Source organism: Mus caroli, unplaced genomic scaffold (genome assembly GCF_978045245.1).
Source record: "Mus caroli unplaced genomic scaffold, Mus_caroli_1 scaffold_9, whole genome shotgun sequence".
Taxonomy (NCBI): domain Eukaryota; kingdom Metazoa; phylum Chordata; class Mammalia; order Rodentia; family Muridae; genus Mus; species Mus caroli.
The window spans coordinates 23,753,838-23,778,054 of record NW_028227264.1 but is presented as its reverse complement, the minus strand read 5'-3'; the positions used below and the strand labels follow the sequence as shown (position 1 = coordinate 23,778,054).

The 24,217-nt window shown below is 41.7% G+C and overlaps 2 protein-coding genes across 5 annotated transcripts in view; one reads left to right on the top strand and one right to left on the bottom strand.

Annotated features, from left to right (window-relative positions):
* Positions 1–15,358, top strand: part of L3mbtl3 (L3MBTL histone methyl-lysine binding protein 3) — a 98,142-nt gene extending 82,784 nt beyond the window's left edge. For all 4 annotated transcript variants that reach the window (XM_029482883.2, XM_021173941.2, XM_021173942.3 and 1 more), the window contains 4 exons: positions 8,356–8,435; positions 10,761–11,236; positions 11,495–11,557; positions 14,972–15,358. In XM_029482883.2, coding sequence (XP_029338743.1) covers positions 8,356–8,435; positions 10,761–11,236; positions 11,495–11,557; positions 14,972–15,115 — 763 coding nt within the window. In that variant the 3' untranslated portion in view covers positions 15,116–15,358. The remainder of the gene's footprint in view (positions 1–8,355; positions 8,436–10,760; positions 11,237–11,494; positions 11,558–14,971) is intronic.
* A 3,470-nt stretch (positions 15,359–18,828) lies between these two features.
* Positions 18,829–24,217, bottom strand: part of Samd3 (sterile alpha motif domain containing 3) — a 52,654-nt gene continuing 47,265 nt past the window's right edge. The window contains exons 8-10 of the mRNA XM_021173945.2: positions 20,823–20,994; positions 19,595–19,677; positions 18,829–19,391 (exon numbers count right to left, since the gene is read on the bottom strand). Of these exons, the coding sequence (XP_021029604.1) occupies positions 19,113–19,391; positions 19,595–19,677; positions 20,823–20,994 (534 nt within the window). The 3' untranslated portion in view covers positions 18,829–19,112. The remainder of the gene's footprint in view (positions 19,392–19,594; positions 19,678–20,822; positions 20,995–24,217) is intronic.

The following is a 24,217-nucleotide window of genomic DNA, read 5'->3' as shown; positions in this document are numbered from 1 at the left end:
AGAGTGCACTCTTGTGGTGTAGACAGAACTCTAGCCTTCTCAGAGCCCTGAAACCTTGTTCTTAAAACTTCAGACTTTGTCTTAATTGGCATTTCTATTGCTGTGATTAAAGGTAAAGAACATAACTGAAAAGCTCTTCAGGCTGTACCTAGTAAGAACTAAGCCCTGTTGCCATGGTTCTCAGCCTTCCTAATGATGTGACCCCTTAATGCAGTTCCCCATGTTGAGGTGATCACCAACCATTAATTTATTTTTTGTTACTACTTCCTAACTGTAATTTTGCTATTGTTATGAATCATAATGTAAATATCTGACATAGGATCCCCGTGAAAGGGTCATTTGGCCCCCAAAGGAGTCACAACCCACAGATAGAGAGCCTTAATAAATAGTTCTTGTGAGTGCTTCTGAAAGAGGACTAGGTGCTTGTTGACTTGTTTCATGGGCCTGGTTGACCATCCCTTGTGCAAAACACTTGGGATCATACTCTTTCAAAAATGGAATTTTAAAAAAATTTGTTTGCCTAGACTTTATGAGTGAGCATTCCTAATCTGAAATGCTCCAAGAACCACTCAAAAAATTCTGCTTTGGGCACATTTTAGATTTTGATATTAGAAAAATTCAACAAGGAAAGGTTTTTGTTGTTGTTGTTGTTTGTTTTTTGTTTTTAATAGAAACACTCAACCCATGTTCCTACAAGTAAGAACATGGTTTGTCAATTTCTCTAATACTGCTGGACTACGTGAGATAGATTGCTTAACCAAGATGGTTTTCATAACATCCATGGTCCTTGCTCACCTCATGTGTTTGATGTCCTTCGCTACTTCCTTGGTAATGTGCACTCCCCTGGGCAAGCCATGAGGTGGATTTGACTGCAGGTGGTTTATTTGGGAGCTGAAGAAGCATCATAGGGGAGCGGGAATAAAGTGGGAGAGGCCATCAGAGGCAGTTAGAGCTACAGGCAGCATGGCACAGACCTGCTGGGAATATTCTGGGAAGTGTGTAATCCACACATTTCAGAGCCCGCTTTGGGAATGGGCAGGGGAATAGGACTATTCCCACACCAGTTTCCTCCTAAGTCCTCCAGATGAGGCAAGTGAGCCTCAGCCCTGTGTGAGTATCCTATGTGAGCATCAGGAGGTAGCCAGTGGTCAGGGATGTGAATGGGCCATGTACTGATAGGAGCTATTGCACCATCTTTGTACCCATTCACCTGTGCCAGGCGCCACATAGTCTACAAGTGATGCGATTTTGACTATGTGTGTATTTCTCTGTATGTTTTAATAAATCTTGGGCCTGGAACTTTGATTTGCATCTGATTATTTAAAATGGGACTTTTGAGTCCAGAAATACAAAGTGCATTTCAGGAATCCTTCCCCTCGACACACACTCCTTCCTGTGTCACAGAAGCAGGTGGTTTCTGTGTTGGGTTTTGGAAATGACTCTTTACTTGTAAGCAACCACTGGAAGGGAGCATGAAGTATCCTCTTCATGTAGTCTGATTCCCATCAAGTCTGTCTGCAGCTGCACGTTCGTTCGCCTAAATCAGATGCTATCTCTATTAAAGAATCTTTGAGTGTTTGAAACCCCATTCTGCTGAAACCTGCTTAGATATAATCACAGAAGCACAATAAAGCATCTTTAAAATGCCAGCAATTGTTTCTATTCCTTGTAAGGCAAGTGGCCACTGCTAAATTTAATTTAATGAAACAATTCAGTCTGTGCAGTTCATTATAGGCTCTTAAAATGGCTTCTCAGTTGTAGGCCTTGTGCTTCTATTCTGAGAATTAGAGTGCTTGGTAGAAGAATCACTGCCATCAATCTGATTTATGTTTTTCACATGAATTGCCAGTCATACCAAAAGCTCATCTATACCCTATTAAACAGATAGGGAACCAGGAAAACAAAGAGCCTGATGGTGTGTGTGTATTTGCGTGCATTTTGAATGTTCACACCAAGCAGTGTAGCGTTAATTAAAGCCACACTTTAAATGTTTACAAAATGCTAATGAGCAGTCTTGGGGAGGCATGGTGTATTAGTCAGGGTTCTCTAGAGTCACAGAACTTATGGATAGTCTCTATATAGTAAAAGAATTTATTGATGACTTACAGTCGGCAGCCCAATTCCCAACAATGGTTCAGTTGCAGCTATGAATGGAAGTCCAAGGATCTAGCAGTTACTCAGTCTCACACGGCAAGCAGGCGAAGGAGCAAGAGCTAGACTCCCTTCTTCCAATGTCCTTATATTGTCTCCAGCAGAAGGTGTAGCCCAGATTAAAGGTGTGTTCCACCACACCTTTAATCCCAGATGAAAGGTGTAGCCCAGATTAAATCTCCTTAAACTCAGAGATTTAATCTTCTGGAATCCATAGCCACTATGGCTCAAGATCTCCATACCAAGATCCAGATAAGGATCTCCAAGCCTCCAGATAAGGGTCACTGGTGAGCCTTCTAATTCTGGATTGTAGTTCATTCCAAATAAGTCAAGTTGACAACCAGGAATAGCCACTACACATGGCTTTCTGGTCCTGGGGCCTGGTGTGGACTAGAGAGTTATCTCTCTGAGCGGCATTTCCGCGCTCCCGGAGCCTCTCTCCTCTGGTTAGAAGTCTTCTGGGTACGAAATAGGAGCTGTGGAAGTTTTCAAGTGTCCCAGTTGTGGGGAGCTGAGTCTGAACTGTGGGGCTGTTGTGTGCACCAGAGAGAAACTCAGTTTGAGTTGAAACACTCCCGGTCCTGACGCCAACCCGCTGTGACACCAAGGCGACCACGGAAAGTGTGAGAAAAAGACGAGTGTTATCGCTAGCGTCCGTGAAGTTGTCGGAACAATGGTAACAGATCTCACTTTACCTCTTGAATATCACTAATTCCTACCCAAGAGACTTTCCCATTAGGAGCAGAGGATCGGTGATGTCCTCTGTCTTTTCTACAGCAAGCCAGTGCTGAGGACTCAAGAGTCCCCAGGAGAGAGCATCTTCCTGAGTAGAACTTGCGTCTGTCTCATGGGGAAATTGACTAATTAAGCGTCAATGTGTTCGTCTGTCTAGAGATTTTTTCTTGGGTATCTTGATACTACGCCTTTGATACTTGGTACACTTGCCATTTATTATGTTCCCTCGCCCACCCATGTTCTACATGTTAAATTATAATTTTAGAGGACTGTTGGTCAGACTGCTTCAGTTTTAGTCATTAGAAAATTCATAAGCCACGTTTATCTCCTCTCAATCATGTTTATGGAGCCATGGTTCGTTAAAACTATTGCTAAGCTATTACCAACGAAGCTTAGCTCTAAACATTCCGTGTTCCAAGATGGACCCAGAGACAAGGAGGTAATCTGGTGTTTCAGTCACCACCTGTCCGGAATCCCTTAGAAGGGTCTTTGCTCTGCGGCTTGTCAAATATCTACATCGGTAGAAGATGTGTTGAGGCTAAAGGCAATAACCTGAGGCTCTTGATCTTTGCTATTTATCTATGAATGACTTTAACCCAGAAATTTTTAAAAAGTCCTAGTGGGTTGTAACTTTTTGCCATTCAACCCAGTTTTTATAAGTGATTAACCCAGACATATTTCTACCTACATCTCACAACCTGTTTCTTCCTGTACTGGATTTAGAGAAGTGGCTAAAAATAACAATTCCCTGAATGGAGGCAAAATAACTTACTGTTTAATATTTTTCAATGCCATTCTCAGTAGACTGGGGCTGGCTTAGACATACCTGCAGTCCTCTGGAGGAAATAAGCTGCTTGCCCTCAGTTGCCACCTGTCTTCCTGGGCACGTGAGCTCCCCATGTTTGTCTCCCTAATATTTACCACAGGCGTGATTCCAGGGAAGATAGTAAGACACCGAAAATGGGCCACATAATTATAGGGAAAGAGGTGTCTGACTCAGGAAAATCCGCTTCCCCAGCAAAGCAGCTTCTACTGTCTTAATTAAAGCTGAGCGGGCTCTCTTGAGGAAGCGTTTGCTGAGGCTGTATTTAGCTTAAGCTAAAGAAATCTTATAATAAACTACTTCTTGAAAATTCTAACACCCCAAGAGAAACAACTGCCCACTCGGGGTACTCTTTGGGCTTATTGTCCTAGGTGCTGAAGATGCCAGACTACCTTCACAGCCTTTACCTTTATTGTTTGTTTGTAAGCCGTTGCTAACCTAGACTCACTATGCAAGCAAGGCTGGTATTGAACTCAAAGATACCCCTGCCTCTGCCTCCCAACTAAAGCCTTGTGCCACCATCCCCTATCTTGGTTTTAGTGCACACAGCTAGTCAAGACCTGGCTTATAACCCAAGCTGTCTAGCTGTCTGGCAATAGAAACCATTTCTTCAAGGTCTGCTGTATAAGAAAGCATCTCTCCTAAAAATTGCCTAAGCAATTTTATCTTAACAGAGAAGGTAATGGTAGCTAGGGAAAGCTGTCACAGGTCAGCCTCCCGCTTGGTGTATGGCCCTGTGCTAGGCACGTTCTACATACATTTTATTCAGTCTTCAGAATGTCACATTAGTATTGATTATCTCTATTCTGTCAGTGGTGCAACTGAGAATTTGGGAAGTTGAGTAACTTACTGCTAATTCCCATGCAAAACTAGTTAGATGAGAGCTGAAATCGGAACAAGGTCCGTTTCCCAGCCAAGGACACACTCGGAACCTCAGCTTGTGCTTCTTACTTTAGTCACACTGTTGGCCCACATGAGAATACAGGTCAAGAAGCTTTTGTGCTAAGCAACATCATAATAAAATATTTTCTGTTATTGTTTTTTAATCTGTCAAGAGTGCATCTTGTACTTGGCTACAGAAAATATCCTATTTTCCCAGAATTTTCAAATTGTAGTATGGTCATATTCGTCTGTCCCAGGAGTACCACTGCACAGGTAGACGTATTCCTGGGTCTTCTCTCTTTTCCACAGACTGTCTTTGCCAGGCCACAAGTCACAAGTGACCACTAGTCTCTGAGCTGGGTATTCCATTCTCCCTTCGTCTGCCCACTCTGTGGCATAGAACAGGCAGGAAGAGTGTCCTGCTGAGAAAGCTGGAATTCTATAACGAGGATTTCATCTCTGTATACAGGAAGAAACTTAACAGAGGTCCAGAAATTGGGATAGAGGGATTCCTCACCTCTTAGAGGAGAGGAATACTGGTCCCCCAATTAAGAAAAGAAATTTTAATAAAATGTAAGGTAATTAGGAACGTGAAGACAGAGTCTTCCTTCCCAACGTTCTCAAGGAAGGCAGGTTGAGAATAAGCACGTGGCATGAAGCATCCTTTTTATCATCCTGGAACAGGGGCATGCATTTGATTTTGGAGTACCCATGTGTAAGCATTAAAGAGTTTGGTTCTATTTATAGATTCTTGGTGTTTGGGGAGACCTGGTTCTGTCCTTGCCCCTGTAAATGTAGACATGATGTTTCAGTGTATAAAATACCAGACCTAACCCCAGGAAGTGCTACAGACCATCTAAGCTGTCAGCTACTCAGCTGGTGTTTGGCTTGTAGCTTGTTTGGAAGGATGCTGACCGACCCCTCCCTCAGGTCTGGATGTGCTCTCTCTTGGGTTCTGTTAACCTCAGTTGCCTCATCTCATCACCAGTTCTGTTTGTCCATCTGCTTGACTGCTTTCGTTCTAGCAGACTGCTGCTAAGGAATCTGCATGTGAACCCAGGAGAGCCTGTCACTTAGTTACTTTTAAAGTTTCTATGATTCTCACTTGATGAACAGTCACAAGTTATACTTGGGAATTGGAAAGCTGGTCATTTTGTTTTTCTTTTGGGGTACAATTTGGCAGATTTGGATATAAAGGAACTTTTTAGCTCGAAAATACTGTTTTTCTTTTCTATCTTCGCTCTTTTTAGAAAGATGTTTTTGTTGCATTTTAAGACATAAATAATTGGCATTGTATTGAACATAGACTACAAAGGAGTTTTTCTCATGTTTAAGTAGCCTTTTTGTTGTTTTTGTTTGGTTGTTTGGTTTTGGTGTTTTTGGTGTCAGGGTTTCTCTGTGTAGCCCTGGTTGTCCTGGAACATACTCTGTAGACCAGGCTGGCCTCAGAGCTCTACTGCCTCTGCCTCCTAAGTCCCAGGACCAAAGGTATTTTCACTTTAAAACAACTTTAACTTTTTTTTTTTTTTTTACTTTGAAGAGTATGTATGCTTTATTAAAACAACAAGAAGGTGACTTTGGTTGTCAGATACTTCTGCTCATGAAATCATACAAACTCAGAAAAGTCCAATCAGTTTTTAAATCTAACTTCCTAGCTCCTACAAAAGCTAGAAGTTGTGAATTTATTTCTTTGAATCTAATTTTAATTACTTCACGATAGTGTGTGATTTTTTTTTTCTAACCCTATTAATATAGACATCAAGTTACTCTTTTTTCACTAGTCACAATATTGGGATAGATTTTGTAGTCACAAAGAATTATTTCTGGCTTAGTTCAAACAAGTTAGAAATTTGAGTCCATTTAGCATGTAGCAAGTTGACTTTGACATGTCATTGGAAGTATGACTTCATTGGCCTAGTTTTGTGGGTGTTTTACTTGGTTTTGCTTATTTTTATGGTACCAGGTATTGTAGTACCAAGTACCTGGCTGAGCTGTACTTTTGGTGGTTTGGTTTGCTTTGGTGGTTTGGTTTTTTTTATTTTATTTTTTTAATGGGGGTGGCGTGGGGACCTCACTATGCAGGTCCAAGCTAGCTTTGAACATACTCTACAATGTAAATCTCCTGTCCTGGCCTCCTGAGTAGCTAGGATTACAAGTGTGTGTAATGGTGGTTGGTTGCTCTACTGTTTCTATGGAGGACATTTTCCATCAATACCTTGGGTCCTTTGTCTACCATAAGTTCACCCTCTCGTGTGCAGTAAGAACCTCTAGCTGGCGAACTGGCACAGTACTAGATTGAACAGGTTCAGGGTGTTCTGAAGGAATGTGGATTCCTCAAAGTCTTCATTCGGAGTTCTCTGAATGTCTTGGGAAAATATTTGCACCACATAAAAACTGATTCCTCCTCATTTTCAAACAGGTGCTAGTCTTCAGTTACAAGAATGTCTGAGTAGAAACTAAGCCAGGAGCTCAGGTTCAAGTGAGATTTCATTTGTATTCTGGAAAATGATCTTTGTAAAATATTGCAAACATTTATTGCATGCTTCCTCTGACCGTTTTGTTGTGTTAGTATAGCAGACTTTCAACTGGAGTTGTGCCTTTGCAAGATCTAAGAATTTGTTTTGTGTTAGACTAATCTGTTTAATTGTATTTGCCTTGTTCTTGGACCTTATTAGCAAGGCTCTACATTGTGCATCCAGCTACCACACTACAACACTGTAGACTGTGCTTTATGGTGACTGTCAGAAAGGGATACATTACACTAAACAATTTTAAATCCCATAAATTTCTATTCTCAAAAGTGTATGCACTACATACCCAGCCCCTTACTTTAAAAGAACCAAATTTGGTCCTTAACTTCAGGGTCGGAGTTTCAAATTAAACTTTTTAATAAATTGTTTCCATTGAGAGTATTTAAGGCCTGTTTATTTAAGAGTTAATTCACTCCTGCTCAGAAAGAGGTGAATTCACTGCAGTGGAAATGGCCTCACCAGGAAAAGCTTCCCAGTGTTGGAATACATGCCAGTGGGCCAGTCTCAGCTCCAACCCCAGATCCTTTTTTTAAAAGATCTTTTCTTTATTTACATTTTAAATATCATCCCCTTTCCTGGTCTCCCTCTGAAAATGCCCTGCCCTTACCCCCTCCCCCTGCTCACCAATCCACCCACTCCCGATTCCTGACCCTGGCATTCCCCTACACTGGAGCATAGAGACTTCACAGGACCAATGGCCTATCCTCCCATTGATGACTGACTAGGCCATCCTGTGCTACATACACAGCTGGAGCCATGAGTCCCTCCTTGTGTACTCTTTGGTTGGTGGTTTAGTCCCTGGGAGCTCTGGGACTACTGGTTAGTTCATATTTCAACCCCAGATCTTAATGCTGAGGAATGTCGAGTGATTTAATTAAATACATGATACAGACTTGAGACATTTCTTTGGTTTTCTGAATCTTACCAATGAGTACAAATGTTATTCCTCCTGAAGGTGTAGTCCAAGCTGTGGTTGGAATGTGTAGTAGCCATGTCTTCCTGAGTGGTTCACCTTCATAGAAGTCTCACCATTAAAAACCTACCTAAGTGAGCATGAAGAAACTGGGTTCTTAAGTCTGCTGTTGGTGTCAGTTGCTTTAGCCTTTACTTTAAGAAAAACAGTTGCGCCGTCAGGATGGCCGAGTGGCCTAAGAAAAACAGTTGCTAAGATGCTGTTCTGAAATGCTTTAAAATTCTTCTGTCACAAAATACTGACATAGCTATTTTTCTCAGGGAAAAGCATGCCAATAACTTCAAAGAAGATTCTGAAAAGAAAAAAGAAAATGAAGTAAAGACATCAGCCGAAGCCAAAGGTAGCCATTACATTACCATGACATTGCTGGTTATTGCCATAAATATTCAAGAACCATAAATTGCTCTGTAGCCCAGGGATGTAGTTCCAAGGCAGTGAAGTATCTAGAATCCATAGGACAATGGGTTTGACTCTCCCATACCACAGAATAAGTAAAAGTAAATAGAAACAACTGGAACACAATAATCACATTTTACTGGAGATAAACTTGGTTTGTTTTTCCCTTCCTGGAAAACAAGAGAAGCGTGTTGCTCAGGATGCAGACACTGAGGAACTTGCAAAAACAGGTTTACCTGTAGCCTGTGCTTATAGTTTCTATCACCCACGGGTTCAATAGCAGATGTAAGGTTTGCAAAGATGTTCTCTTTGATTCTTGCCACACTGCTAGCTACACTTGCTTCAAGTGTGTTTTGAAATCTAAACAGACGATTGTGTTGCTGTAAAAGAAGCACAAAATGAAAAGAAGAATCACATGAACAAGTGTTTGCTTGGAGTTAGCTGTCACAGCATTAGGAAGGTTAAGTCGCACTGTGCTAGTAGAATCAGAGTGGTATCTGTTTATAGTATCATCTTCAAAGACTCCAGAAACCATCACTAATGCTGGAACTTCATGTTAGCTGCCTGACAGAGTGGCTGTTGGTTTTCCTATGAAGAACGCAGAGCCCTAGCAATGAACTGTGAGGCATATTACTCCCCATTTGAAAGTAGATGGAACTGTATTGATGGAGTGAGATGCCAGTGTTAACGGATCCAAGCAAGCAGAAGGTGGACTAGGACACGCACTTGTAAAAGACTTACATATGGCAAGCAATCGGAAGACAAATTATAGAGCAATCTATCCTGTGGCTCTAGTATAGAGCAAAACCTTGCCATTTGTCTAAGCCACCCTTGTGTATATATTTAGTTCAAGTGCTTGCTAAACTCTTGGGGATATCTGGGATTAAGTTTTTAGGTTATCTACCTTCTTCCACTTTTCCCTTAAGTATTGGAGGTTAAACCGGTGTTTTTGCACTTTCTAAGCAAACACTCTGCTTCAGAGCTTCGTCAAACCCCACACCCTAATTGCTAAGCAAAATAGTTTTAAATAATTTAAAAGGAGTAAAAATTAATGTGGTGGCTTATGTTTGGTCTTTGCCTTAAGTAATTTAAAAAGAAAGAAAATAAATGTGGTGGCCTAAGTTTGATTTTGATTTACTATAGAGATACAGCAAAAGTAAGATAACCCAAAATCCAGTGGAATCTGGAAAAAGTATTATAGCGGTTGTGATTGGTGCAACCATCTTCTTGTAAATGACAAATGTCATCTTTCTTTAAATGTCCATCGTGCATACACTCCACATTTTTCTTAGCCGCTCCTCTGTAGCGGGACACCTAAGTTTGTTCCATAGGTAAGCTCTTGTGAGTAGTGTTTCAGTAAGCACCAATGTGGAAGTGTCTCTAATGTGTCACCTGGTGTCCTCTGAGTAATAGCCAGCGTGAGGCCATCTTTAAGAAAGCTCCATACTAAGTCCATGGGATTAGCCTGATTTTCACCAGGGGTCTAAGAGCTTCTTTTTGTCCACACTGTGCCTGGATTTGTTTTATTTGTTTTGTTTTGTTTTGTTTTGTTTTTCTTAATAACTGGCATTCTGCACAGAGTGAGATGAAATCTCCATGCATTTTTGACCTGCATCTTTCTCATGCCTTGTGAGGTTCGGCAGTTTTCATGTCCGTTTGCTACTTTATTTCTTCCTTTGTGAATTGTCTGCTCTTTTCCTTTGCACATTTATTAGCTGGATTTTTGTTTTCTTATGGCCTGGGGTTTGTTTTTTTGTTTGCTGTTATTATTATTTGTTGTTGTTATTTGTATAATGTAGATATTTTCCGTCAGTCTATGGGTTGTCTGTTTTCTCAGTTAACTGTTAAAACACTAAACAGCTGATGACTATATAATGACAATATGATAATTAATTTCTATTAAACCAAGGCTGGGACAAGTTAGAAGTAGCAACTACCTGTAAACAGAGTTGCAACGCTGCAGATTGGCGCCATTACGTCATCTAATGTATAGGGGACACAACAGAATTTTTCAAGAGTGACGTTCTGTTCTGAGGCACAATTATTTTGAGCACTGAAGAGGCACCATTGAGCAACACGTAATAGCAGTCAATAGGGTGTGTAAATTGAACATATCGTTTATTTATCATGGCAAACATCAATAGACTATCACTACTCGATGAGTGTGACATTGTTCACCTCCCTGGTCTCATTATTCAGTGGGATGCATGACACTTGGGGCTGTTCAACTGCCTTTCAGACACAGATTTTCTCTTTTTCCATTTACCAGTTGTTCGGGAAGAGCCTACCCCTAGTGTACAGCAGAGTCAGCCACCTCAGCAGGTACAGCAAGTGCAGCATGCTCAACCACCTCAGCAGGCACAGAAGGCTCCGCAGGCCCAGCAGGCACAGCAGGCCCAGCAGGCTCCACAGGCCCCACAGACTCCACAGCCCCAGCAGGCACCACAGGTCCAGCAGGCCCAGCAGGCTCCACAGGCTCAGCAGGCCCAGCAGCCCCAGCAGGCCCAGCAGCCTCAGCAGCCTCAGCAGGCCCCACCAGTCCAACAGCCTCAGCAGGTTCAACAGGCTCAGCCGACCCAGCAGCAGGCCCAGACCCAGCAGCAGGCCCAGAGACGCTCAGCAGTATTTCTCTCCTTTAAGCCTCCCATTCCATGTCTGCCCTTGCGCTGGGAGCAGCAGAGCAAGCTTCTTCCGACTGTCGCTGGCATCCCAGCTAGTAGAGTTTCCAAATGGAGCACAGACGAGGTATGATTGTTTTTGCTACTTGGTTTCATTGCCATATTTTTGTCTGCAGGGCCATCTGCAAGGATATTGGCATCTTAAGTGTGATAAAGGCTTCGTTTGTAGGTAGTATTTCATCTTTCAGGGTTTTCTTTCTCCTATAAGAGAAATTTCATTTTGAGGGAATTGCATTAGGTATATGGTTTAAATATTTTTGAACCTGCAATATTTGAATCCCAACTTTTTTTTTTCAACTTGGAATTTTGATATTATTTTTGACAGGTGTCAGAATTCATTCAGAGCTTGCCTGGGTGTGAAGAACATGGAAAGGTGTTTAAGGATGAAGTAAGTGTCCTATTATATTACAATATGTTTCTTGGTGGGACCAAAGCACAGAGATGTGTCAGTGGGGAAATGTGCTAAATTAACAGTCAGAAGGAGATAAGTTCCATCAAAGTCGACATTTGGTGTGTAGTTGTATTACAGGCAGCATTGACCACTTAAATTAAAACGTCTTAGAGAAGCTCCCAAGGAAAACTTGTATGAAGTATTTCATGACCACACACAATCTCCCTAGACTCCCCACAAAACGTTACAGCATGTTCTTATACAGTTTGTAGCACTGAGATCAATCAAAGGAAGATATTAGCAGTGTTTTGATAAGGTAAAATTTTCTCATTACTTTAATTTCAGATACTGTCTATCATCTTAACAATATCAACATGAATTCTATCTAATGCTCAGCATAAAGAGTAGTGCTAAAGCCAGGAGCAGTCTTATCTCTCTCCTGTGTCTCAGCAATGCGTGTAAGAGCAGGAATTTATCATTGTCTACCTCCCAGACTATCTTTTCTAAAAGTATTTATTTATTTATTTCAAATTAGTATTCAAAATAAAAGCTTTCCTTATGGCCTTTTCATATATACTATTGACTGATGCCTCTCCACACAGGGTCCTCTATCTCCCTGCTCACCCCCAAACCCAAATGTCCCATTCTAACCCCAGTATTGCTCATTCAGCTTCCATGTCACAGGAATTCTATGACCCTTTCTGACCTGCTTCCTTGATACTTCAGATCACAAGCTAGGATTGGATATTTGAGAACATGCAGTATTCAACTTTCTGGGCTAGGTTACTTGACTTAATTTTCAGACTCAATGGGTTTTCCTGAAATTTTTATAATTTTATCTTTTGCTGTGGCCAAATAAGAGTTCACTGTATGCATGTCCAGCATTTTAATTTCCCATTACTTTTTGATGGACATATAGACATTAGGAGTACTCAACAATATATATTTGCAAGTATCTCTGTTAGGATGTAGAGTCCTTTATGTACCCAGGAGGCTTGTAGCTGGGTCTTAGAGTGATTATATTTTTATCTCTGTCGTGAGAAACTTCCACACTGATTTTCAATATGGCAGCCACCAGTCTTCACTGTTGCCAGCCGTGGGTACTGGTTCCTCTTGCCCCACATCATCTCCAGTATTTTTTGTAATTTGTTCTTTCAATAAAAGAATGTAGGTGGAAGTTAAAGGACCACATGAGTGCATTCTACTTTCCATGTGGTCCCAGAAAAGAAACTCATGTTGTTAAGCTTTTCCAATGAGCCACTTCAACAACCCTTTCTTCTATATTTAGTGGAATGAGGAAGATTACAAAAACAAACAAACAATCAAACAAAAAAACCCCTAAACCCAGCTACTTATATGCTTGTAATTAGTTAATTAATTAGTTCTGGGGAATTCAGAATTGTAATAGCTTACTGGGACCACCATGGTAAAGCATTCCGCAGTATCATAAATTGTAGAAGTGTATTGTCTCACAGTTCTCAAAGCAAGACTAGAAACCAGCCTCTAAGGTCTATGCTAGCCTCTCCTACGACTTACAGATAGTTCTCTTTCTGTTCTCCTCTGGGCTTGTTTCTGTTTCCAGTTTTAGCTCCTGGACCCGGGAGCTCAGGTCACCTGTGTGACCTTAGCTTAGCCAATTACTACTTACAGTTGCAATGACACTATTTCCAAGTAAGTTCCAATTCTGAGGAATTCAAGATAAGAATTTGCAAAAGAAGGGCTGGTAAGATGCCTCAGTGGTTAACAGCTCTGCTCTTCCTGAGGATCCTGGGAAGATTCCCAGCACCCACATGAAGGTGCACAACTGTCTGTAGTGCCAGTCCCAGGGGACCAGACACCCTCTGCTGGCCTCCAGAGCCTCTGCACACATGTGGTGCACAGGCATACATCATCAGACAAAGCACCAATATACATAAAATAAAAATAAAGATTTTATAAGAATTTTCAGCCTGGCATGGTAGTGCATACTTTTAATCCCAGCACTTTAGAGGCAGAGGCAAGTGAATCTCTGTGAGTTCGAGACCAAGCTAGTCTACATAAAGAGTCCCAGGATACCCAGGACTATGTAGAGAAACCCTGTCTCAAAAACAAACAAAACAACACAAAGAATTTGAAGAAGACACAGTTTAGCCACCATTAACCAATCATGATGGTTAGAGCTTCTCGTTACTCTGGGGCAGAAAACAAGGCATGTGCCGTGTCTTAATTCAAAATAGGGAAACTAAGGAGAAGTTAATTAATGTAAGATCATGCAATTCCCTAAAGGCTGAAAGTCATTTTAAAAACAATGCCTGTTTTGTTTGTCACTCCACTAAACCAAATTTCATTTTCATCAAGTTGTGGCTTTGAGCTTCAAAGTGTCCTAGTCTGTAATGAAACTTTTCATCTTAGGAGGGGACCGGAAAGAAAAGCATTTGCATGATAACCGCTGTCGTTTAAAAGTGGCCTCATGTTCCTCCAGCCATGCTCCTGGCTGTTTCTCTTCTGTCTATGGAGGCTGGTTATGGTCATGCCTTTCTTTCTCACTGCTTTCCTTCATGGTGGAGGGCTAAATTTGCTAGGTATTCATGTGTAACTGGTTCTTTGCCCAAATTATTTTGTGTCCAAAAACATTGTTATCTTCTGTAACTTAACAAACAAACAAACAAACAAAAAAACAAAAACAAACTATATATATATATATATATATATATATATATATATATATATATATAATTCAGTACCTAATTGAGGAGAACACAAGAAGGTTTGTGGGTTTGGGGATGGGAAGGTGGCTTGGTGCATGAAGTGTTTGCAGAGTAAACCTTTGGGTCCCCACCACTCCCATAGAAATCCAAGCGTGGCAGTGCCTAACTGTAAAACCAGCACTGAGAAATAGGCGTGGGATCGCTGTGACTTTCTGGCTAGAGAGTTGAGCTGGAACGGCAAGCTCCAGGTTCAGTAAGATACACTGTCTCAGAGAATAAGGTGGAAAGCTAGAGAGGTTGACATGTGTAACTGAACTCTGGCCTCTCTCTCTCTCTCTCTCTCTCTCTCTCTCTCACACACACACACACACACAATTTTAATTTATAAGAAAATGTGACCTTCTGTGGACTCTCTCTCTCTCTCTCTCTCTCACACACACACACACACACACACACACAATTTTAATTTATAAGAAAATGTGACCTTCTGTGGACTGCAATTTCAGATAACTGAGCTTTACTATGCTGGATGTGTGGTTTTAGGTAAGAAAGACTCATGGATCAGGGATGTTGTGTTTAAGAGCTCCTGTGTATGCTGTGTTAGTATTGCTGTATAGAATTCAGCTGATAATACAGCATAAAGCTTGGAATATTCTCACAATACTCCCTCTGGTTAATCCACATTCCTCTGTCTCTCCCCCCCCCCCCCCACCCTTTATTTCAGCAAATTGATGGAGAAGCATTTTTACTCATGACCCAAACAGACATTGTTAAAATTATGAGCATTAAGCTGGGCCCAGCTCTCAAAATTTTCAACTCTATTCTGATGTTCAAAGCTGCGGAGAAGAATTCCCACAATGAACTGTGAAGGCGGTGAATTCTGGCACCATTGGCTTCTGCTTTATAGCTCATTATGTTCCTTCAAAGCACAAGGACAGCTCTAGCTCCCAAGTGAGAAGTCTTCAGAATTCACAGGAACAGCACTCCAGGGCTCCATCTGTCCGTCCAGCTGCATATGCATTCTTAGGAAATGCCTGAGCTTCTTACCAGCAACTGTCCAACAACAGTCACCTTTTGGTTCCGCTCACTGAGCTAAACTTACCTTTGTAAACTTAACCTTTTTTGGAGGTGGGAGGAGGGGGGGGAGGGAGGCTTCTTTATTTATGTATGGGGGCACAATCAGAACTTTTGGCATTTTGTAAACATTGTCGGAGTCTCTTTCATGTACACCTTCTTTTTTTCAATACTTTCAGAAACCTTTTTATATAACTGAATATCAACCTAAACCAAATCCTTTGAACCTGGCTGGGTTTAGCCTCGGACTGGTGTCAGTCATGTTCGCCCTGTGCCATATTTGGAATTGCAGCATTAGCCAAGTGTAATGTTGTGAGTCACGATATTGCCTAACTGTGTGTCATCCTCTGTTGGGACTGAAGAATTGTAAATACGACCTTTCTTTGAATCCACATTTTTACTTTTGCACGCATCATGAATTGTTAAAGTACTTTTCACCAGCATCTTTACTATTATTATTACCAAAAAAATGTATATAAAAGAGTGGAATTGAAGAATAAACTATATAAACCTACTTAGCTTTGAAGGAAGTAGTGTATCGGGACAGAATCAATTTTGTACATCGTGGTGCCCATGTGTTTCCAGCAGTTGGCATTAGAGGATTGTGCAGTTACACATCCCAAGGGATGTTGATGAGGAATTTGATCTGTGAAGTTCTTGTGTGCATCTCTGTAAATGACGTGGACGTTGCTGGTGCTGTACCGAAGAGGACTCACTTGTTGCTGGAAACACAAATCCTCCAAGAGCTCCCATCCGTGCCACAGGTCCTCCAGGCCCAGAGGATTTCCTCAGAGTGAGCTGAGAAGCGGAGCGAGCACCTGACTGCACAGACCTGCTGTGACCCTCGTAACCAGCAGCCGCAGGATTTGCCACGCTCACAGATTGAGAAAGTGGTTCCCAAAGCCATTACTCGGGAGCCTCTGATGATGAAAGATTCCTTTTCCTATGAAATATTTTGCCTTGATTTCTAAGCATCTGAATGCACTTTAAATGAGAGCCCATGGTTATTTATAAGCTCATAGCTGGCAGTGTTTTGTTTGTAAGCGTGTCCTTCTAAGGGGAAGGTAAAATATTTTGTCAGTCTTTGGATGTACTTTCTAATTCCACAATTAGACATTTACTCAAGGACTGATTTAAAAATATAAAGTTTAGTAGCATGCTGTCAGAACTCTGGGGGAAAGGCCCACCTCTTTCCATGAACTCTTTAATGTTTTTCTGATGTAGGACTTCCTTTGATGTGCCATAGTTGGAGTCCTTTGCATTTGTCATGATTCAAGGTAAACAGGGTCCGTGACATCTGCAATGTCCTCTTTCTTCATTTCTCTGCATGAATCTGCTAAGTAAGCTTTTTATTGTTACTCCCCCCTTCTTTGTTGTGGTCAGTATTTGTACATTAACTTGCACTTGTTACATGTGATATGAATGAAATAAAATCTTAATTGCAGATTCTTTTTATATATGTATGATTTTTAAGGAGGTTATTAAATAGGAGAGGTTAAAAAAACAGGAACAAAATCATATCTAACAAAAGTTATGTAAGGCTTGGTTATATTTTAGTATTAGAATACCTACCCGGCAAGGCCCTAGGTTTGATCTGCTTGACTACAAATCAACAACAAATAAGTAACATGTTAAAGATACTGTAGGACTGGGGAGATGCCTCGGTTGCTAAAGTGCCTGTCACAATAGTGTGAGGCCCTGAGTTTGTAGCTCTAGCACCCATAGAAGAACCAAGTGTACCTGTTACCCCAGTGAGGTTCATTGGCCAGGGATCCTCATGGCATCATGAGCTTCAAGTTTAGTGAGAAGCCATGCCTCAAAAGACATTAAGGTAGTGAGGCAAGAGAAATAGCTCACTGGTTAAAAGCACTTGCTCAATTTTCAGCACCGACATGGCAGCCCACAGCCACCAGTGACTAGTTCAAGGAGATGCAATCCCCTCTTCTGGCCTCCACATGCCTTAGGCACGTGCATGGTGCACAGGCATACGTGCAGGCAAACACTCACACTTGGTGGTTTGGTTTCTTGTTTATTTGTTTGTTTGTTTTAAGGGAATTGGTGGAGAGAGTAGTCATACAGGAAGACACAGTGATACTGAGGATAAACATTTTTTTAAAACCCTCAAAAGTCACATTTTTAGCTCATGTGATTCTCATCTACAGTGAGAATGTTTACCTTTCTAATTTAAAGTGAATGCTGTAATGAAGGAGAGTTTGAAATTTCCCCTCTAAACAATGTGCTCTTCTGGAAGGAAAGGGAAGCGCTGACCATTCTGGGGTGGCATGGGATTCATTGTACCTCAAGCAGGTGATCTTTTCCACTGTCCCAACACTGGGGCATGGTCTTTGTGTTAAAGGAGAAAATAGGGGAGGGCTGATGGTAAGGGACTCCTGGAGAAGGATTAGGAGGAGACAAAAGGAAGGGATGTGTGTGCGGGATGCACAGTGACCATGAGCTATTCTGTGTAAGGCAAAGGAATCCTGTGTGCAGGCTCATGTTTACCATAGACAGCATCGCCTTCTCCATTCAGTGGACTCATCTCAGGGATGACAGTGTATGCATGTCAAGCAAAACAGAGTGCTTCCCAGGTGGCAGTACTAGACCAGGCTCCGAGATATACACCTTGAGATAGACATGATCCTACCATGTTGACATTCTCCTTTGTGGGTTGAAAGCAAAGCTGGCCCAGTGACAACGGGGACACTCAGTCTCCCACAGAGATTGTAGACCCTATAAGGAAAGTACTTCAGGAACTGGTAAATCCAAATTTAAGGCAGACTGTGGACTTTTTAAACAAGGAATTGTGGGGAGTCATTTGAGTACTAAAAAGTTTGTAAAGGGGTTACTTTATTTTAGTAAAAAGGAAAATAAATATTTTTAAAAGCCCATTTGATGAAATAAATTGAGGCTTATCTGATTGTGTCGCAAGTATTAACACATTAAAATCTCTACAATATGCAGAATGACCCCATACACACACACACACACACACCAACTCCACCCCCATCGTTCAGAATTAGGAAATAACATGATATTTTGATGATAATATCAAGGCATGCCTTAAGCTACTATTTTACAGGTTCTTTTGCTTGTGAAAGTCCTCAGAAAACAGATAATGCCTAGGTCCTGTTACTCCAGAAGTAGTACTGTCTCACCATTTCATGAATGAACAAACAAATTTCAGTGTGACCATGGAGCATGGGCTGAGTCTCTATGGAAGGAACCCTGTGCCAACAAGATGGCTTACAAGGAGGATACCCCAAGATTGCAGCTGCTCTCTCACTATTGATTTTCTCGATATTGATTGAAGAAAACCAAAACACATCAGACCAAGAAGTGTGTCTGGGATAAGGAAATTGAGGACTATATATCTCTTTAAAATACTCAAGTTCAAGATGTTTCCAACCAATATTCTAACCAAAGAAACTAAAGAGGCAGCTGTTCAACTCATGGTCTTTCAAGCTGTCACACTAAGTTAAATTTAGGGTCAGACCCTAACTGGGAGGATTTTACCTCATAATGTCTTTTATGCCAGGTAAAACTGACACTGTTGAATATGAAACCTTGACTACAGAACTCAAATCAAATTGAGAACCTTTAAGTAGTATTTTATTACGGAACTTCACAAAGAACTTAAATATCTAAGTTAAAGAGAGAGGCTTCAAAACTACATTGATGCTGGAGACAACATGACTTTTCTAACCCCTACCTCTAAGGCAATAGATATTCTAAGATGAATCTGCAATTGTTGATGAAGCTTCTGTCACCCTAGAGAGTTCATTCAGTTGTTCTTAAGTGATTGGAGGTTGAGATCTGATTTCCTTTTCTTTCAAAGAGGGAAACTGGGGACTCTGCATGTCAAAGATCAATGTCTCTAGGAAGTTGAAGGTTTGGGACAGTCTTCTTGGACACTCGATCCCAAACACACGGAAAGCAGACACCAAAGCAGCCAGAGCTGTGACACAGTCATCCACCTTTGTGAGCTTCTCTTTGTTCAAATACAGAGAAAACTCACAGCCATTGACATGGAAAGGGTTTTTAACTTCCAACACAGGCGTGGACACGTGCACCTGAAAAAGAGGAAAGCTGTTACTACTGTTCATATGTAAAAGAGCTAAATGATAAAGCATGCCTGAATGTCGAACAATATTACACTAAGTGAGCGAGTTACAGTGTAGCCTCATCATACACTAAAATTACTGAAATAGGCCACTCACCTTGTAAGTGAATCATATGAAGGTATAAAATGAATGGCCATAAACATACTGCATACCTTCCCATTCACAACGACAAAAAGGCTGGGCTCATCCCCAAAAACATGTGGAAGGAGTAAACACGTGGCAGTCATCTTCATGTCTGTCAAAGCAAGCATGCCCAAGGTTTAAAATGATGGGTGCCTTTGGAAAACTACAAAAAGCTACTCTCAAAATGTTGGACTTGCTTGTTATTAAATTATCATCACCTCCCACTGTGATGTGATAGCAAGTCTTTTTGGATGAATATTTGTCTTAGGGTTTTACTACTGTGAACAGACACCATGACCAAGGCAAGTCTTATAAGGACAACATTTAATTAGAGCTGGCTGACAGGTCAGTTCAGTATCATCAAGGCAGAGCATGGCAGCATCCAGGTAGGCATGGTGGAAGCAGAGCTGAGTTCTACATCTTCATCTGCTGGTCTCTTAAGAAAAGACTGACTTCTAGGCAGCTAGGAAATGGGTCTAATAGCCCCTACTCCAACAGGACCACTCCCTGAGCTGAGCATATACAACCTGTCACAGTATTTTACAATCATTTTTTGCATGTATATGTGTGGCCCGTGTACATATGTGTCTGCATGTTTGCATGGGTGAGCCCATGTGTGTGAGTGTGCATGTGGGTGTGTGGAGACCCAAAGTTAACATCAAGCATCTTCCTCCATTGCTCTCCATTTTATTTACTGGGGTGGGGTCACCTGCTGCACCTGGAGCTTGCACATCAGCTGGTCCAGTTAGCCAGCTTGCCTCAGGATCCTGTCTCTGCCTCCCAGGTGCTGGGATTACAGGTGCCCACCATACCTGCCCGACTTTGACATGGGTTCTGAGATCCAGAAGTCCAATCATCATGCTTGCACAGCAAACATTTAGTCTGGTCATTTCCCCACTGTCAAAGCCATTTTTAAACAAGATTTTCTAATGAACTCTTCAAAACTTCAGGTGATCTACTAGGCCGTGGCCTGCACAGTTAAGAGTTCTGTGCTATGCCCATCTGCCAGATCTTAACAGTGTTCAGCTTTGTGATGTGTATTGTAAAAGTGAAAGGGACCAGTGCCCATAATATAACTTTATAATAATGAGTGTACGTTTTTAGCCTAGGCTTTTTCTCCCCTCATTTGAATTTTTTTCCTATCTTCATTGAATTGCACTTAGTGTAATTAAGCACTTCTGTCTGGAGTTGTGGAAATGGCGGAATTAGCTGAGAATCTGCTCCCAATCCCGGCCCCCACCCCTGGGGTTTACTAACACTTCAGCACCCCTTCGTCAGTGTAGTGTTTCATCTTCTCTTGCAGGGCAGTATTGATTGGATTGTCCAGCACTGAAAAGGCAGTCAGTATATTTTCCGAGTAGGATTCCAGGATATGCCTTGTTTTCTTATAAATATCTGTTTTTGTAAGAATTTGAACTTCTCTGAACATCTGGTGGAAGAGAGAAATAGATATTCTAGGTCACAAGAAAAGGTTATTATCTTTTCAATATCAGGGGGTGGATAGCTGGTTAGCATCACCCTAAGCTTCCATGAATGACATGATATATCCCCGAGTTATTAGTAGCTCAGCAGTGTATGCAGGACCAGAGAGGAAAAGAGCAGAGTCTGAAGTAACAGTCAAAAAATAATGGATACAAAATTAAAATTCTGGAGTTGGGCAGTGGTGGCACAGGCCTTTAATCCCAGCACTGAGGAGGCTGAGTCAGGTAGATCTCCTGAGTTTGAGGTCAGCCTGGTTTATAGAGTAAATTTCAGCACAGATAAGGCTACACAGAAAAACCCCATCTCAGAACAGAAGAAAAAGAAAAAAAGGAGGAAGAGGAAGTGGAAAAGGAGGAGGAGGAGGAAAAACTTAGGGATATGTTTGTTCTATTTTATAGAATTGACTGTTCTTTAATACTAGGATGGAAAATAAAGCAAATTACAAATTAAAATTTGGATATAAATTCCACAAAATGAAAATCACAAAACATCTATACACGTGGATACTGGCTGTTTGGGTTACATCATCAAATTCGTGGCTCATTTCTTTATATAAACCACATTGTCATTATGGTTTGTTTTTCTCAACCTGACATAAATCTAGATAGAGCAGAAAAGAGAGGATCTTGTCGGGCAGTGGTGGTGCACGACTTTAATCCCAGCACTTGGGAGGCAGAGGCAGGTGGATTTCTGAGTTTGAGGCCAGCCTAGTTGACAAAGTGAGTTCCAGGACAGCCAGGACTATACTTGAGAAAAAAAGAGAAGAGAAGAGAAGAGAGGAGAGGAGAGGAGAGGAGAGGAGGGGAGGGGAGGGGAGGGGAGGGGAGGGGAGGGGAGGGGAGGGGAGGGGAGGGGAGGAGAGGGGAGGAGAGGAGAGGAGAGGAGAGGAGAGGAGAGGAGAGGAGAGGAGAGGAGAGGAGAGGGGAGGGGAGGGGAGGAGAGGAGAGGAGAGGAGAGGAGAGGAGAGGAGAGGAGAGGAGAGGAGAGGAGAGGAGAGGAGAGGAGAGGAGAAGAGAAGAAAAGAGAAGAAAAGAGAAGAAAAGAGAAGAAAAGAGAAGAAAAGAGAAGAAAAGAGAGGATCTTGGGCCAGAGGAAAGGGGTCCAAGCAGAGAGGGAGCTCTTTGCCTGAGCATCGGCAGCAGACATCTTGGTTCCGGGACCCCGCTGAGTGTATTCTGCACAGGTGAGAGTACGGAATACAGAAGCTAAAAGCTTCTGGGACAGGGGGGAGCCACAGAGCTTCTAAGGCAGCCCCCTTTTCGGGCCCCAGACAGCTGGCCACTTTCCCGGCCAGAGGTTAGGGATTCGACCGGCCCGGGAGCACTTTGCCTGAGCATCAGCAGCAGACATCTTGGTTCCGGGACCCTGCCAAGTGTATTCTGCACAGGTCCCAGATATCCGGCCACCTTCCCGGCCAGAGGAAAGGGGTCCAAGCTGAGAGGGAGAGCTTTGCCTGAGCATTGGCAGCAGACATCCTGGTTCCGGGACCCCGCTGAGTTTATTCTGCACAGCCCAAGAGATTACCAGATGGCGAAAGGCAAACGCAAGAATCCTACTAACAGAAATCAAGACCACTCACCATCATCAGAAAGCAGCATTCCCACCCCACCTAGTCCTGGGCACCCCAACACAACCGAAAAGCTAGACCCAGATTTAAAAGTATATCTCATGATGATGGTAGAGGACATCAAGAAGAACTTTAATAACTCACTTAAAGAAATACAGGAGAACACTGCTAAAGAGTTACAAGTCCTTAAAGAAAAACAGGAAAACACAACCAAACAGGTAGAAGTCCTCAAAGAAAAACAGGAAAACACATCCAAACAGGTGATGGAAATGAACAAAACTATACTAGACCTAAAAAGGGAAGTAGGCACAATAAAGAAAACCCAAAGTGAGGCAACGCTGGAGATAGAAACCCTAGGAAAGAAATCTGGAACCATAGATGCGAGCATCAGCAACAGAATACAAGAGATGGAAGAGAGAATCTCAGGTGCAGAAGATTCCATAGAGAACATCGGCACAACAATCAAAGAAAATACAAAATGCAAAAGGATCCTAACTCAAAACATCCAGGAAATACAGGACACAATGAGAAGACCAAACCTACGGATAGTAGGAGTTGATGAGAATGAAGATTTTCAACTTAAAGGGCCAGCAAATATCTTCAACAAAATTTTAGAAGAAAACTTCCCAAACCTAAAGAAAGAGATGCCCATGAACATACAAGAAGCCTACAGAACTCCAAATAGACTGGACCAGAAAAGAAATTCCTCCCGACACATAATAATCACAACAACAAATTCACTAAATAAAGATAGAATATTAAAGCAGTAAGGGAGAAGGGTCAAGTAACATATAAAGGCAGGCCTATCAGAATTACATCAGACTTTTCACCAGAGACTATGAAAGCCAGAAGACCCTGGACAGATGTTCTACAGACACTAAGAGAACACAAATGCCAGCCTAGGCTACTATACCCGGCCAAACTCTCAATTACCATAGATGGAGAAACCAAAGTTTTCCATGACAAAACTAAATTCACACATTATCTTTCCACGAATCCAGCCCTTCAAAGGATAATGACAGAAAAAAAAAAAAAAAAAAAAACAATACAAGGATGGAAATCACGCCCTAGAAAAAGCAAGAAAGTAATCCCTCAACAAACCACAAAGAAGACAGCCACAAGAACAGAATGCCAACTCTAACAACAAAAATAAAAGGAAGCAACAATTACTTTTCCTTAATATCTCTTAATATCAATGGACTCAATTCCCCAATAAAAAGACATAGACTAACAGACTGGCTACACAAACAGGAACCAACATTCTGCTGCTTACAGGAAACTCATCTCAGGGAAAAAGACAGACACTACCTCAGAGTGAAAGGCTGGAAAACAATTTTCCAAGCAAATGGCCTGAAGAAACAAGCTGTAGTAGCCATTCTAATATTGAATAAAATAGACTTCCAACCCAAAGTTATCAAAAAAGACAAGGAGGGACACTTCATACTCATCAAAGGTAAAATCCTCCAAGAGGAACTCTCAATTCTGAATATCTATGCTCCAAATGCAAGGGCAGCCACATTCATTAAAGACACTTTAGTAAAGCTCAAAGCACACATTGCACTTCAGACAATAAGAGTGGGAGACTTCAACACACCACTTCAAC